This window comes from Aedes albopictus, chromosome 3 (genome assembly GCF_035046485.1).
Source record: "Aedes albopictus strain Foshan chromosome 3, AalbF5, whole genome shotgun sequence".
In the NCBI taxonomy this organism is placed as follows: domain Eukaryota; kingdom Metazoa; phylum Arthropoda; class Insecta; order Diptera; family Culicidae; genus Aedes; species Aedes albopictus.
Window position 1 is genome coordinate 195,980,753 of NC_085138.1, and position 16,451 is coordinate 195,997,203.

Genomic DNA, 16,451 nt, shown 5'->3' on the forward strand with positions numbered 1-16,451 from the left:
CTCGAACAGAACAATTGATGGCTTCCATCACATTCATATTCAACTGTTAACTAAAGGAAAGCAGTTGCAGGTTCACGCTGTGTACAGACCACCAAGTTTTGATGCCAGACGATTTTTGTCCGAAATCGAATCCATGATTGCGACTAGCAATAGCAATCAGGAATGCTTATTGCTTGGAGACATAAATATTCCCATTAATTTAGCATCAAACAACATTGTCTCAGAATACACTAGACTTTTGGAATCATACAACATTTTTGTAACAAACACGATGATCACGAGAAAAACAAGCGGGAATATCCTGGATCATGTTGCGTGCTCGGGACGAATTGCTGGAAATGTAATTAACGAAACAGTTTTCAATGACTTCCGCGATCATTGTCTAATCGCAACTAATCTACGTCTTGAAGACAGAGTAAGCAAACAAACCTTTACTAAAAGGGTGGTTAATCACACCGAACTCAACGAACTGTTCTTGCAATCAAGCATGCAAATTCCTTCAGATTGTGATGCGAACGGGAAGTTGGAATATGTAATAAGAAAGTATAATGAACTATCTGATAAATGTACTAAAATAGTCACTTTAGAAGCTACATTGAAAGGTAACTGCCCATGGATGACCTACGACTTGATGAAATTGATACGAATTAAAGAAAACGCGTTGTATAAATACCACCGCTATCCACAAAACGTTGCAGTAAAAGAAATGCTTCAACGTGCGTCAAAACTACTCCAAGAAAAGAAAACGAAATGCAAACGAGATTACTATTACAAACAACTTGAAAGAGCCGATACTAGGACAGCATGGAGATTCATCAACTCTAATCTCGGAAAGTACCAGAAAAAACAAGGTATTTCATCGGTTCAGATTGACGGTCAGCTCGTTTCGGATGCAAATCACATCGCTGCTGCTTTCAACGACTACTTCTGTAATATCGGACCATCATTAGCAGCCAACATCAACAGTGATATGAACATTAACAAGTTTGGTACACTTGTTCCCCAGCAGAATTCTTTCTACTTAACTCCGACAACAGTAAATGAGGTGTTGATTCTCATTAACAAATTGGACTCAAAAACTCACTTCGAATTATTCGCTCGACTACTCTCAGATGTGTTCAATGAAATTATTTGTACCGGTCAGTATCCTGATTGTCTTAAGCTTGCTCGTGTGGTTCCAATATACAAGTCCGGCAACAATAAGGATCTTAACAACTATCGGCCGGTATCCTGTCTGTCCGTTATGGATAAAATCTTGGAGAAATTGTTAGCCGATAGGATCACAAAATTTGTGCAAAGGTTTGGTATAATTAGTGAGCTACAATATGGATTCCGAAGCGGTTCTAGCACCCTGACAGCTTGTAGCGATCTAGTGGATAACATTTATGATTCTCTTGACTGCAAAAAGTTGGCTTCCGCACTCTTTATCGACCTTAAGAAAGCGTTCGACACTATTGATCATAGAATGCTGATCGACAAACTAGATGTATTGGGATTTAGAGGCATTGCCAGATCGTTGATAACTAGTTACATCATGAACCGTCGGCAATTTGTTGTGGTTCGAGAATGTAAAAGCCCCCATGGTGAGATAAGAACAGGCGTACCCCAAGGCAGCAACCTAGGTTCCATCTTCTTCCTACTATTCATAAATGATATTTCCAAGCTACACAGTTAGAAAATATTACATCATATCACCTGTAACAAAAGGACCCCGTCATATCACACACATTTTTCAATCTGTTTTAAAATTTACAGGTTGCTCTCAATATGAAGCTTGTGTTCAACATTCCATACAAGAAATTGTTTAATGTAAAATTCAGTGAGATGGAATAGAAACTTAAATGTCAAATTTGTTTACGTCGGGTGTAACTTTCAGAAATTTTTGCTGTGTACCTTTAAAGGGAAAATTACGACTTTTCGCTGACGATACTTCGCTGCTATATGAAGGAGCCTGCGTCGAGGAGCTACATAGGCAAATCAAAGAAGACATTCTGTTATTACGAAATTTCTTCAACACAAACCTACTGTCTCTAAATCTTGTCAAAACTAAGTATATGATTTTCCACTCTGCCCGTAAACGGCTTCCACCGCGCGATAGCTTGGAAGTTGATGGGTTCGTAATTGAAGAATACTTGTTTCTCGGACTTGTACTGGATTCTACTTTGAAATGGTCTGCTCATGTCGACATGCTAAAAATAAAGCTAAGCTCAATTTGCGGGATATTTCGGAAAATTTCTGGATTCATTCCCAAAAACTGGATGATTAAACTGTATCACACGCTTTTCAACTCCAGACTGATGTACTTAGTAACATGTTGGGGTTCAGCCAGTAAATCTGTTTTAAGAGAACTCCAAGTGATTCAAAACAGATGCTTAAAGATAATAAATGGCAAACCGACACTGTATTCAACCGTTATACTCTACACTGAAGCAGCGGACTCAGTGCTTCCAGTAAAAGCATTGCAAGTGTTCCAAATTCTTGTACAAGTACGAAAAATCATCACCGATACTTCAACGCACCATAACACACAAGTTAGAAGGATTGTTAGGACGAGAGGTTCCTGGAACGACGGAAACATAGTTATCGGAAGACTTCAAACGGAGTTTGGCAGAAAAAAAATTCGTGTATGCAGGAAGTAAAATGTACAATGACCTGCCAGCTGCATGTAAAAACTGTGCAAGTTTGAAAATCTTCAAAAAATTATTGAGAAAACATTTGAAACAAAATCTTGTACGTTACCTTGGATAATGCTGTAATCCTACAAATCCCAAATAATACGGTTTGTCAATTAATAACATTAAACCGTTTTGTATCTGCTTTTTCTCCGCCAGCCGTCGGACCACCCTGCTCACCACCCATCGATCACCACTCACCGCCCACCATCGCTGTTGACCGTTTCAACTATCCAATTAGTATCAAACATTACAATCTTGAATTGCTTTTCTTCTGCACACGAATGTACATTATGATCTTTGTAATAGTAGATTCAGAACTTCTCTAGCACTTCCTTAAAAGAGCTGTAATGCTCACTGGAAAGTGCTTTTGTGAAAATCAATTGTAATTGTATTTTTATATGTAAATAAATGTTAAATGTTAATTGCCCGCTAAAAAAAAAAAAAAAACTTTCTGTTCAGATAGCCAAGCTGCTATTAACCCGGGAGCGGTTGCGTCGTAAGCGCGGTGTCGCTGCAGGTAGTCAAAGACGCGACTGCTCGAGGGTCAAGACACTTGCCTCGGCCAACATGTTGAAGATAGTTATCGCTTGGCGAACTCAAATCGAGGAGCTGTTTTCAGCAATCGCTGTTCACCTTGGATTGATACCTGACCATTCTTCCATTGCTGGATGAAATATGCTTTTATTATAGCACAGGTCCCAAATGGTGGATAACGTGCCTATGGAGCCGGCATTCTGATACATGATGGACAATCTTATATAGCCACAACTGTAACTATGCTGAGGGTGACGGGTCCAATTCTTGATAAAGACTCAATTATCGTGAACTGCGGGTCGCTCCAAATTCAATTTACCTAAATTAAAGTATGTTTCAAAAGACGAATTCGGAAGTATGTACTCAGTTTACAACTAATTTCCAGGTCATTGTCACCAATCCAACAATTCAACCATCAAAACAGATTCCTTGTGTTTGTCTTGTAGCTTTACTCACTTGTAGGAACATTCACATAAAAATACCAGGTAGGGTCTTGTACCATTTGGGCAGGTGTACCTATTTTGGGCACTTGCCGCTATAACTAAGCCAATTTGAAACCGATTGATTTGAAATTTTGTATAGAGTTACGCACGTACAGTATCTAACTCAGTACAAAAATTCAAATCAATCGGTTCAAATTGGCTTAGTTATAGCGGCAAGTGCCCAAAATAGGTACACCTGCCCAAATGGTACAAGACCCTATATTTATTCACGAGTCTTTGAGAAAGTGCTCTTAAAAAAGCTAAAGCATGGGTTGGCCATTATGGCGATCTTGTTACGTTACTGGTTCTAATAATTATTATATTCATGGTGTTCCGGAATCAACCAAAAATAGTAATATATGCTTGAAGTATCGATGTCAACATCATCCAACATCAACCAAATTATTATGATATTGTAGAATAGATGATTGACAAAATGTGACAAAAATTGACAATCTTAAGTTAAAAGATAAAACTATCAAAATTGCCAGAGGACTAGATGATTCGCGCAAGCCAAATTGTGTAAGCCCAATATTTATCCATTGTTTCATCAGGCCAAATATGTAATTTATTAATAAAATAATCAATTATCATTGTCCTGATCTGAAGTGCATGGCTGAATGGGTTCTGTATGCTATATCATCAGAACTGCGCACCCTCGTTGCTCAACGATCAAAACAAAATCAAGCTAACTGCAGTTTTGTGTTCCTCCGTCGTCATTCAAGGTCAAACTAAATTGTTGAACCTTATCGGACCGGTGGTGGTACCTGCACAAAATCATCCCAAACACAACAACAAAGAACATCGACGACAGCGCATTCTTGATCTCTGGCGATCGCACGTACGAAACCTGCATGCAGTCTCTTGCTTGCAGACTGCAGCTCAAACATTTGACAGGCATGAATCAACCCAGGCGGCAATGACTCACAAACTCGAAAGAATGAGCACGATGGAAGATAAAAATGCAAAAAAAAACTCAAGAAAAATGTATACATTTCCGGTTTGCTTCTCATTATTACCCACTGTATATGTTCTCTGCAGCAAGCAGTGATGCCACAGGAATGCAACATACACCACATCGGGAGGAAGACACCCTCTGCTTGGTGTTTAATAGTGGACGGCGTGATTTGGAAAAGAACGTGGTTTGGTGGTTATGGGTACCAGCATGCATTTATGCTGTTGGTGCTTAATCGAGAGATCTTCGACAATATTGAACTTATGCTTGATTCTATTGTAATATAAATCATAAATACTGTTGGGTAGACTTTCGGACCTCGATACAGAATCGCACGGTGTTTGGTGTGCCGTATTCTTAAAGCTAAGAAAGGAAAATTTATTAATATGGTAAGTTTGAGACCGGTGTTAATACTACTCACAATTTGGTCTTTCAATTCCGGTCTTGCCCAACAAATTATACTTCTCGCTGTTCTTCGCAAGATTAGAGAGCAGTTTGCCTAGTGAAGGTATCTAATAAGATAACAATCCAGATAAATAGTTTCAGCTGAACTTACGGTACAATAATTGTGATTCCTTAATATAGCAGAGGTTAGAGATGCAATGTTTGGTTGTGCTAGCCTATATAAATGAATTCATGATTAACTTCTAGTTAACTAAGCTATTTCAATCTTCTTACGAGGTATAAACGAAATAACTCAGATATAGGCACTCGCGCACAATTCCAAAATATTAATAAATTAATTTATGATGTAAATTCAATATTTGCGAATGTTCTGAATACGTATCACATGCGAATAGACAATGTTTTTAATTTCTTTTTGACCGTTGTGACGTTCCCTCAGTCAGAGACTTCACATCGATGTCATTTTTGACTGGCGTCGATTCAGTGCTGCCAGTGTCGTTAACATCCCCCGGCCCGTAACGCACTTCCGGTTCCGCTGCGTCTTCTGCGTTACTCTCGCTTCTTAACTGGAGCACTGCTGGCTTCGATACGGGGCGACGGAAGACTCCACATGCAGTCCGTACGACTGCCTGGCGAATACATCCGTCTCGGCCTTGAATATCAGACAGAACACGTCCTCTGGTCCGTGTTCTAGATTTTACTGCTTTGTTGCAACCTATCTTTCTTTCTGTTCCACTCGATACATAATCCTTGTCTGCCTTCAGCTTATCGAGTGTGATCTCTCTTAATACCTGCTTCGTCGAACCTTTTGAAACGCATGTGCCATCCCCTAAAGATTTGGGACGAGAGTTTTCCGATTTTCTTTCGTTTTCATATTTCCCAAAGTAATTTTCACGAATATGAAAGCTAAAGTTCTGTGCCTCACGCATATTAGCTACATGTCCGTAAATAGACCAACCCAATCGAGTTTTAGCAGCCAGCGGGTCGCCAAGTTCTCCTTCACGTAGCTTTAATGTTGCAATCAAGCTAGCATTGTTGGAGCCTATCAATATACCAGGCGAAACTGCTTCATAGCTGCTCATCGGTAGCCCTTTTAAATGGGCATATTGACGTGCCAGCTCTTTGTACTTCAGAGTTTGCCTCGGAAGTTCTAGGTTCGGGACAGTTCTAGTATCATTCAGAGCAAAACTTTTACTAGCGCCTTGACCAGAAACTTCAATAGAAACCCGCTTGGAGTTTGGAATTTGCCGGTTAATGTTGCCCGTCCATGTTAGGCCCAAAGGAAGTGATTCACCATCATCTATGCCCAAACGATCGGCAATTGACTGTTCCATGAGCGTCATCGATGAACCGTCATCTAAAAACGCAAAGGTCTCGACGGATTTTTCATTCCAGGAAAGCTTTACGGGAATTATACGGAACATTGTAGCATTTCCTGTAGAATGATGAGCATTAACTCCCTCTCCGGAACTCACATTTACACTTCCTGCATTCAGCTCCAATTCGGACGTAACTTGCTGCTTCTGGTATTCAACATGCAGCAGCGGGTGGTGTCGTAGCTGACAACCTTCCATTCCGCAATTTCCTTGTTGCTTGCAAGGCCGCTGCCCATGTTTTCCCAAGCACATTTTGCAGAGATGATTTTCTCTAACAATTTCCCATCGATTCTCAGGACCCCATTTCTTAAAGATCACGCAATCTTTAACTTTGTGATTGGGTCCGTTACAAGCTAAGCACACCACTCCGGATATGTTTTCCTCTAAAATTTCCTTTTTAAATGGCTCAGCCACGGAATGTGCATTGAGAAAGTTTTTCTCTTTTCCTCGATCACTTCTTCCTGCTTGTGACTGCTTAGTGTCTGTGATGACTGTGACATCGGATGCTGCAGCGACGAGAGTTGACATGTAGGTCGAGAATGTACGTAAGTCGACCGCCATAAACTGCCGTTTGTAAAGTGCCCAATCCAACCGTTGTTGGGCTGGAATCTTTTCCACCAGTTCCTGTAGTAACGTTGGATTGCACATGTGTGCTATCTGTCCTGCTGCCTCCAAATGGTCACATAAATTCTGGACGGCCATACCGAATGATATCAGTGTATCTAATCGGTCTGATCGTGGTGCCGGAACCTCGCGTATCTTGTTCAACATCGTTTGAATTATCAGTTCTGGTCTGCCAAATAACATGTAGAGTGTGTTTAACACTTGTGGCACGCACGCCGGAAGTAACAACCGACTTTTAACAGCGTCAAAGGCCCTGCCTTGCAATGCTTTCTGAAGCCTGGCCAGGTTCTCGACGTCTGAATATCCACACGCCGTCGTCGAGTTCACATACGCACTATAAAACAAGGGCCAGTCTTCTGGGTCCCCTCGGAAAGGAGGAAGGTCCTTGGGCATAACCTGCCTCGCCAGAAGCTGGTGTTGCGTAGGAACGATTTGAAGCTGAGCTAGCGGATTAGGCATCCTTGGAAGACTTTGGAAGTTATTCTGACCAAGCGGAACTCCTCCATTTACACCAACATTATTTGCATATCCTGCATCTGGAAACTGCTGGAAGGCCTGACTACTCCCATTCATCGCGGTGTTGAAAGCCAGCCCAGGAACGAAGTTAGGAAAAGATGTTGCTGATTGCACGAAGGGTGCACTCACGTTTGTTGCTATCCCAGCATAGAATTGTGGTTGTGACAGAGTATTTGTCAACGGATTACCAGCTACCGATGAACCGGTTACTACCGAAAAGCCCGAATGATTCGAAGTAGGACCCACGGTTGGAACCGTAGAGCAGGCTGTCACAACGTTTGTTTGTGTATTGATTCCCAACCCTGGTGGCACTCGACTAACTAACCCTCTTGGCATCGCCCCTAAGTGCTGATAACGATTGATTTCAGTCTGCATGTTTGCACCTAGCCAACTATCAGTGGTTAACTGTGATGGTCCGACTGGCATCGAATGAACCGGAGGAATAGTTGTTGTCGGAATAACCACTGACCTACCTTGCGATCCGTGGATAGTTGACGACGGGTTTGGGTCAAGTCCGTGCACAGACGTACCTGAAGTGGTCAGAAAGGAACTGATGTCAAACGTAGGTGCAGCCGACATAATTTCCTCTGCCCTTCCGCTCGGTTGAGCAATCGAAAGGTTCCTCATTTCGCCGACCATCTGTTGCATCCAGTTCTGCACTTTATTGGCTCCCGCCGCTGCAGACTGTCCACACAAGCTGTTCCCAATGCCTTCATGCGTTCTGTCAACGATGCCTAACATAGCTTTATTGGCAAGCTTCCTCAATTCCTGCCGCTTCCGTTCCATTTCTTGTCTATGGTTTTCTTCCATCTCCTTCTCCAAGTTTTCACGCTGTTCCTGAATCCACTGAAGGCTAGCCCTTGCCTGGTCTGTTAAGATCAACTGTCTTGGGTTTTCCAGACCCTGTGCAGCAGTCGACATTCCTGGTGGTGGCAACCCGAGTGGTGCACTGGTCGCGATTGACGGTAGACCGGCAGAAGGTGTCGTCGCTACAGATGGGACACTACTCACCGGAGTGCTTGTTTGCCCAGGTGGATCGATGGGTGGCAGAATCGAGCAATTACCACACACCCAGCTTCGGTCCGCAACAGATTCATTCACCCCAGCGCATTGGTAATGATACCATTCTTCACCCCGTGGACAGAACACCATGTTGTCCAGGTTGTTCGATCGCCGGCAGACTTTACAGTCGTTTCTATCCGTCTCCGGCATCCTTCTGTCCACAGATTCCGCGAAGCAAATTCTTTAAGTTTGTTGGGTAGACTTTCGGACCTCGATACAGAATCGCACGGTGTTTGGTGTGCCGTATTCTTAAAGCTAAGAAAGGAAAATTTATTAATATGGTAAGTTTGAGACCGGTGTTAATACTACTCACAATTTGGTCTTTCAATTCCGGTCTTGCCCAACAAATTATACTTCTCGCTGTTCTTCGCAAGATTAGAGAGCAGTTTGCCTAGTGAAGGTATCTAATAAGATAACAATCCAGATAAATAGTTTCAGCTGAACTTACGGTACAATAATTGTGATTCCTTAATATAGCAGAGGTTAGAGATGCAATGTTTGGTTGTGCTAGCCTATATAAATGAATTCATGATTAACTTCTAGTTAACTAAGCTATTTCAATCTTCTTACGAGGTATAAACGAAATAACTCAGATATAGGCACTCGCGCACAATTCCAAAATATTAATAAATTAATTTATGATGTAAATTCAATATTTGCGAATGTTCTGAATACGTATCACATGCGAATAGACAATGTTTTTAATTTCTTTTTGACCGTTGTGACGTTCCCTCAGTCAGAGACTTCACATCGATGTCATTTTTGACTGGCGTCGATTCAGTGCTGCCAGTTGTAGTAGGCTGAGAACACAATTGTTATTGTAGTAGGCTAATCTAGGAATCAGGAATTAAACGTCATTGTGAATATAGTAAACAACCGATCTACACGCTCTTCTACATTGGCGACGAGAATAAAAGTTCATTTTCCGCGATTAAGATATCTGTGTTAAAAAAAAATAGTGCATTGTATTCTAAAACAGCAGAACTGTTGAGAAGTGAAGTGTATGTATAGTGTTTAGAAGTAACCATAAGGCAGGACTGTTGAAAGAGTCTATTCATTACAAAGACAAGGAAATTGCGTCGTCGATGAAAGCTCTTTGGTAATATTGTGAGATTTGTCATTTGGAATTAGAAAATTATACAGTAATCAGAAAGTAAGGAGTGATCTAAAGAGCCAACAAAAAAAGGAGAGATAAGGAGTTATTGACCAAAGGTGGGAGGTAAGAAAAACCATATTCGGGTATGAGGAATTCCCATAGGAATTCCTGTGAGAAATGTTACAAGATTTGGTTTGCTCATTGAAAAAAAATCAGTGCACTGATTTAATTTATCACGAAAGCTTGGTTGACACTTTGTTCTGATAATTTGTTATTTGCTGCTGACAGTAACTAGTAATCCTACATTATAGAGATCTGCGGAGGCGGCCATTGTGAGCCAATCGTGCAGAGAGAACTGTCAAAGTGTAAGCCAAATGAACATGCTTATCGTTCGTAGAAAGGCGTCGTATGAAAGGTTTTGCAATCGGAACTAAATGAATTGAAATTATTTATTTTTAATATCGAGAAATTGGCGGCATATGTAAGTTTAGTAAAAAGATAAAAATTTATTAATTCTGCTTTCAAAAGCTCATGCTTATAATGACACTTTTGTTGCTGCACTTGTCGAAAAAACTTCCATTGCTACTTCTTGCTTCACTTCTGCCGATATGATTAGCGTAACACTTTTGCAATAAATTTCAGATTTCTTCGATTGCTCCGCTATTTCAATAAAATTTTGAAAAAAAATTCTACCATAATTAGAAAATGTAAACAAAACAACTTGAACCACAACGAAGTCACGCACAAAGTTTGAACATCTAGCTTTTTAGCAAGTGTTGGCAGCTGTTGTAAACAAAATAAACAGCGTTGCCGAATCGACATATGTAACTTCCGCTCATCTCTATGTAGAGGATTTTTAACAGTAACAGTTGCTTAGCAACGGGACGGCAAATGGTATAGCTGCTTTGTTAATTCGATTTAACATTTGAAATAAAATGGCTTCGTTCTGTGGAAGTCATTTGATATAATGTGTTCATTTTTCAGATATATGAAACAAACCTATTTTAAAATGTTTGTTAACTTGTAATGGGACGATTTTGATACAATATGGACATACAATTTGTAAATTATATCGATTTTACCATTGCATAGTTTTCTCAATTATTTGTTATTACCTGTGTTAGAATAGATTATATGTATAATGGTTTATCACCATCATCAGGCTGTTAAAAGCGAAGAAAGATATTCACTTATTCAATTTTACAAACTGAAGGTCGTTTATCGTTAGTTATCGGTTTTCGTCACGCGAAACTTAAAATGTCGAGGAAGATTGTACCGTATCGTCAACGTATCAGAAATAAAAGAGTTGTAAGTGAAAATTAACATGCCAAGTTATATCAGAATTAAAAAAAAAATACATGAGATTTACTGGCAGAGAAGAGATTTACCAGATAAAAATGGCACAAAATAAAGACAAAGGAGTCCTAGAAAATCGCAATGCAAGATGAAAAAAATAAATCTTTAAACGCGTGGTGCACAATCTTTACGATATTCGATTCAATCGGGAAAAACCTGTGGCACATTGAGTGGATTGTCAGATTACGCATGGTAGTGAGTGATATTGCATGAGTGTTTCCTTCCTATGCTTGTGAACATGATTTACAAATCAGTAGAAGAAATAGCAATTAAGACTATTTTTCTGTTAACCAACTAATACATTACATGAAAAAAAGTACTATTGTAGTCTAAAAAAAAAAAGTTTCATGTATAAGAATAGATGAAATATATGAATTGAAATGAAATATAGAATAGTTCAAATATTGAACGTCTATTTTCGATCCATTAGCAGGAACACAAAAGCATGAACTAAACGTTCAGGTTCAACGACAGAAAAAACAATTCCAGACACACTCGCTGAATTTAAGTAGATTCACTGAAATTCAAATGCATATAAAAACGTAGGAAGTTCAAAGAATGCTCGTTTCTAAATAAAGTGGATGAAATCATTCTAGTCTATTTGGAAAGCGAAACAAAAACATGGAATGTAGGGGAATAAAAATCCTAGTCCATTCCTAGAAAGAAACGTAGGGACCTCTCAAGGAGTTCTAGTCCGTTTCTGTTACCAAATATAGAGGATAAAGTTATCCTAATCTATTTGGAGTTCAAAAAGAAATTATGGAATGTAGGGGATTACGAATCCTAGTCCATTCCTATCATGAAACGTAGGGAACTTTTAGAAGATTCTAGTCCGTTTCTGTTACCAAATATAGGGGATAAAGTTATCCTAGTCTATTTGGAGTTCAAAGAGAAATTATGGAATGTAGGGGATCACGAATCCTAGTCCATTCCTAGTATGAAACGAAGGGAACTTTTGGATAGTTCTAGTCCGTTTCTGTTACCAAATATAGGGGATAAAGTTATCCTAGTCTATTTGGAGATCAAAGCTAAAAAAAAAGCGAATGTAAAGACCAAAATGAAGGAGTCCAGCTCAGTTCGTTTGGCGCAATATTTAGTATGTTGTTTATAAACCTGTAAATAATATATTCTGAAGTTTATTGTATCCCAGAAAAATAAATTGAACAATTGAAGAAACTATCAAGATCGAAGCTGAAGCTGGGGCTCAAAGGAGGATAGTAACATGAAACATTAAATTTCCCAATGACTCTGGTAAGACTATTCCACTGAACTGAAAAAAAGAACAAGGTAAACGTATGTGAAAATGGCCTAGTAAACGCCACTTACTTGAAGATATCAAATGGTTTATAAATCCTTATTTTTTATTCCTTTATAGATAACCAAAACTATGTCAAGTTGTCCGAAAACGCATGGGAAGGCCTGACGATTGGTGGCAGTGACCCTTGGACGAAATCCTGTATAATAATTTATGAGTTCAACAGATCTAAAATCAAGAATCATCGAATGTTGTTAAATTTATGATTTGGTATTTTAAATACAATAGTGCTACTTTTTGAAGAAAGGGAGAGATGTAGTAGGCTGAGAACACAATTGTTATTGTAGTAGGCTAATCTAGGAATCAGGAATTAAACGTCATTGTGAATATAGTAAACAACCGAACTACACGCTCTTCTACACCAGTGTCGTTAACAAATACATTTCTGGAACTTACGATCGACAATTGATGTAAGAACTTTTATCGTATCTCAGAAAAGAATGTGCAGTGGTCAAGCGAATTTCATTAAACATCATAAAGGATTTTTTTCTTGCCGAGTGCTTTAGAAAATTCTGCTGAATCTATTATAAATTTCGATGTGATGCAGTCTCACCACAGCCTCAGATCGAAGCCATGTAGTGTCGTTGCACTTAGTTTTTGATTTAATCAATAGCCTCCCGACTAGAAAGCTTTAACAAAAATATAACATAATTATAACAAACCATGCTATTTATAACTCATTGTGATATAATCATGTTCAACATCCTTGGTGATTTTAAAATACTATGGAGTAAAGTGGGGCAAAAGTTCGAGTGGGGCAAGAGTTTCTTTTGAAGTTTTTGAGCTCAATTCAAATTATTTCTTTCAAGTGTCATGGTTGTTCGAAGCCTTTTTAAAAAAGAGTCTTTCACTCCAAAAATTATGAAAATTGATCAATATTTCGAAAAGTTATGACAAAATGTTGGTTTTTGATCAAAAAATTGTAATATGCGATGGTCCTTCCAACGCATGGAATGGAATTGTAAAGAAATCGAACTCGATATTTTGTTTTGGGGCGTAACTAGGAATATTTTGAAGATGCTTTAGCATGTATAACTTTTTGCAAAAAAGATTTGTAAATCATATTTTACACATAGTGGGGCAAAAGTTCGAATTTGTGGGGCCAGAGTTCGAGTCATGCAACAACTTTAGGTTAAAACCTACATATTATCTCTAAAAATGATGGAATTAGTGAGAAAATTCGATCGAAGTTGAAAAAAAAATATTGTTTCATCTGAATTTGGCGGAAAACTACTAATTTTTAGTGTAGTAAATTTAACCTTGATTTGGGTAAAATCCAGATCGAATTTTAAAGTGTATTTCAGTTCCACCATCAAATATTAATTGGTTTTAGGTATTCAGATTACCAAAGTGTCGAAATAGTGTGCTACGGTTAGTGAAATTCCACAAACACTAGATTCGAACTTTTGCCCCAGTGGTGGGGCAAGAGTTCGAATTATGTCGTTTTCGGTTTTAAACCTGGGTCAGAGCTGACCCTGACTCGCAATAACCGAACGAAAACGGATCCAGATCCAACCCAAATCGAGTCAACATGTAAACATTGTGCAAATCAATTAAACTGTCAGTTGCACATTTTCGTTAAATTCTTCCTTTTAGAAATTAAACTCACGTGGAAATGTTAGTTGGCACATTCATTATTCAATGCAAATCACATTCAAGCGAGTCCTTTATCTCTAATATACTTGAATAGTTAAATATTTTGATTTTCTGGTTTTGTTTTGATGGATTGTTTACATCCATATTGACAGATGAACCTCGTTCGGGTTGGATCGGAAAAAATCGGCAGAGCGAACCTCGCCATGTTTGGGTCGGATCTGGGGCGAATCCGGATCCGACTCGATCGAATAAACGAACGTTTTGACAGCAGTTAGGGCGGATCCAGAGCGAAACTAGGTTCGCTCCATGAATAAACGAAAATGACATTAGACACACACATACAAAAAGTGTTGCAACTCAAAATTGAAACAAATTGACGTAACTTTATTCAGCAAATTTTCAGCTCATGGATGGTAGAATCACCACACGGCATTCATTAATTTTTATCTGCTTCGATTTCTTGAAAAAAAGTTGAATTTTCAACTAAAGTTGAACTTTTGCCCCACCTTACTCTAACTCAATTATAACACATTATGTTATAAATGTTGTTTGACAACTAATTGTAATATAATTTAGTTTTGATTCCTCGTCATTTGGACAATAATGTTACAAAATTGTATCACATTTTGATAGAAACTAGAAATCCTGAATCTAATATTCATATCACATTCTGTTATAATTTTGATCTGATTATAACAAAATAGGTTATTATCATGATAAGACCATTGTGGTTTTAGTTACAATTTTAGTTATTTTTACATCATCCTGCATCTAGTTTATAACACAATAAGTTATTGAAAAAGAATATAACATCATAACACAATATGATATAATCTTGATATAATTCTCAAATCGTGCTGCAAGTAAAAATCATTTTTTTTCTTCAGAATAATTACTGTTGACAGTACATAGAGTAAGGTGGGGCAAAAGTTCGACCTTAGTTGAAAATTCAACTTTTTTCAAGAAATCGAAGCAGATAAAAATAAAAGAATACCGTGTGGTGATTCTACCATCCATGAGCTAAACATTTGCTGAACAAAGTTACGCCAAATGTCTTTTCAATATTGAGTTACAACACTTATTGTATGTGTGTGTCTAATTCGAACTCTTGCCCCACCACTGGGGCAAAAGTTCGAATCTAGTGTTAATGGAATTTCACTAACCGTAGCACACTATTTCGACACTTTGGTAATCTGAATACCTAAAACCAATTAATATTTGATGTTGGAACTGAAATACACTTTAAAGTGCGATCTGGATTTTACCCAAATCATGGTTAAATTTACTACACAAAAAATAGTAGTTTTCCGCCAAATTCAGATGAAACAACTTTTTTTTCAACTTTGATCGAATTTTCTCACTAATTCCATCATTTTTAGAGATAATATGTACATTTTGCAGAATTTTAGGTTTTTATCTAAAGTTGCTACATGACTCGAACTCTTGCCCCACAATTCGAACTTTTGCCCCACTATGTGTAAAATATGATTTCTAAATCTTTTTTGCAAAAAGTTATATATGCTAAAACATCTTCAAAATATACCTAGTTACGCCCCAAAATAAAATATCGAATTCGATTTCATTACAATTCCATTCCATGCGTTGGAAGGACCATCACATATTACAATTTTTTGATCAAAAACCAACATTTTGTCATAACTTTTCGAATTATTGATCAATTTTCATAATTTTTGGAGTGAAAGACTCTTTTTCAAAAAGGCTTCGAACAACCTTGACACCCTAAAGAAATAATTTGAATTGAGCTCAAAAAATTCAAAAGAAACTCTTGCCCCACTCGAACTTTCGCCCCACTTTACTCTATATGTAATTTATTGCCAGGCACATTTAAATGCATATCCTTGACAATGATTTTGATTTTTTTTTGGTATTTGACACTTCAATTTTCATTTTTTTTACCATCAGATGCAGAAAACAAAACCAGTGTCAACCATAGACAGCCAGACACAGTATTTGATGAAAAAAAAAAATCACAGACAACAGCCGTTGAACATTTTGATTTTTTTTATGCAGAAAAAAATCTGTCACTCTTAGACAACCGAATGCAGCAGTTCCTGGAAATAACACAGATAGCCCTGTTTATCTATCCGGTGACTAGCCAACCAGACGCAGCACGCGGGAAAATTCTCACAAAAAAAAATATTTGACTTTTTTTTAGTTTCAATTAACGACCTTCTAATCCAAAGGATCATTCGGATCGGGCTTTATTCAACATTCTATAACAATTACTTATTCAATTTTTCATAATTTGCTAACTTTTTTCAATAGAGGTAATAAACTATAGAGGAAGAATGTCGCTGGCGTCGCTGCCGAAACATCTCTTGCTGGCGGAGATAGGCCGGGCTATAAGTGTCAAAGCGAAAAAGTATGCAGTTTGACAGATAGATACCCGACATGTTTGCGAGTGAGAACAAAGGGAACAGCAGCGACATTCGTCCTCT

General features: G+C 38.3%; 2 protein-coding genes across 2 annotated transcripts in view; both read right to left on the reverse strand.

Annotated features, from left to right (window-relative positions):
* Window positions 1-16,451, reverse strand: part of LOC109411600 (tight junction protein ZO-1) — a gene marked incomplete in the record, with an annotated part of 419,854 nt that overhangs the window by 271,090 nt on the left and 132,313 nt on the right.
* On the reverse strand, window positions 857-9,816 carry LOC115261638 (uncharacterized). Its single transcript, XM_062843140.1, has 3 exons — window positions 8,943-9,816; window positions 6,010-8,884; window positions 857-927 (listed from the first exon to the last, which is right to left on the reverse strand). Exons 2-3 carry the CDS (start codon window positions 8,777-8,779, stop codon window positions 857-859), a joined length of 2,841 nt encoding a protein of 946 aa, XP_062699124.1. The 5' UTR covers window positions 8,780-8,884; window positions 8,943-9,816.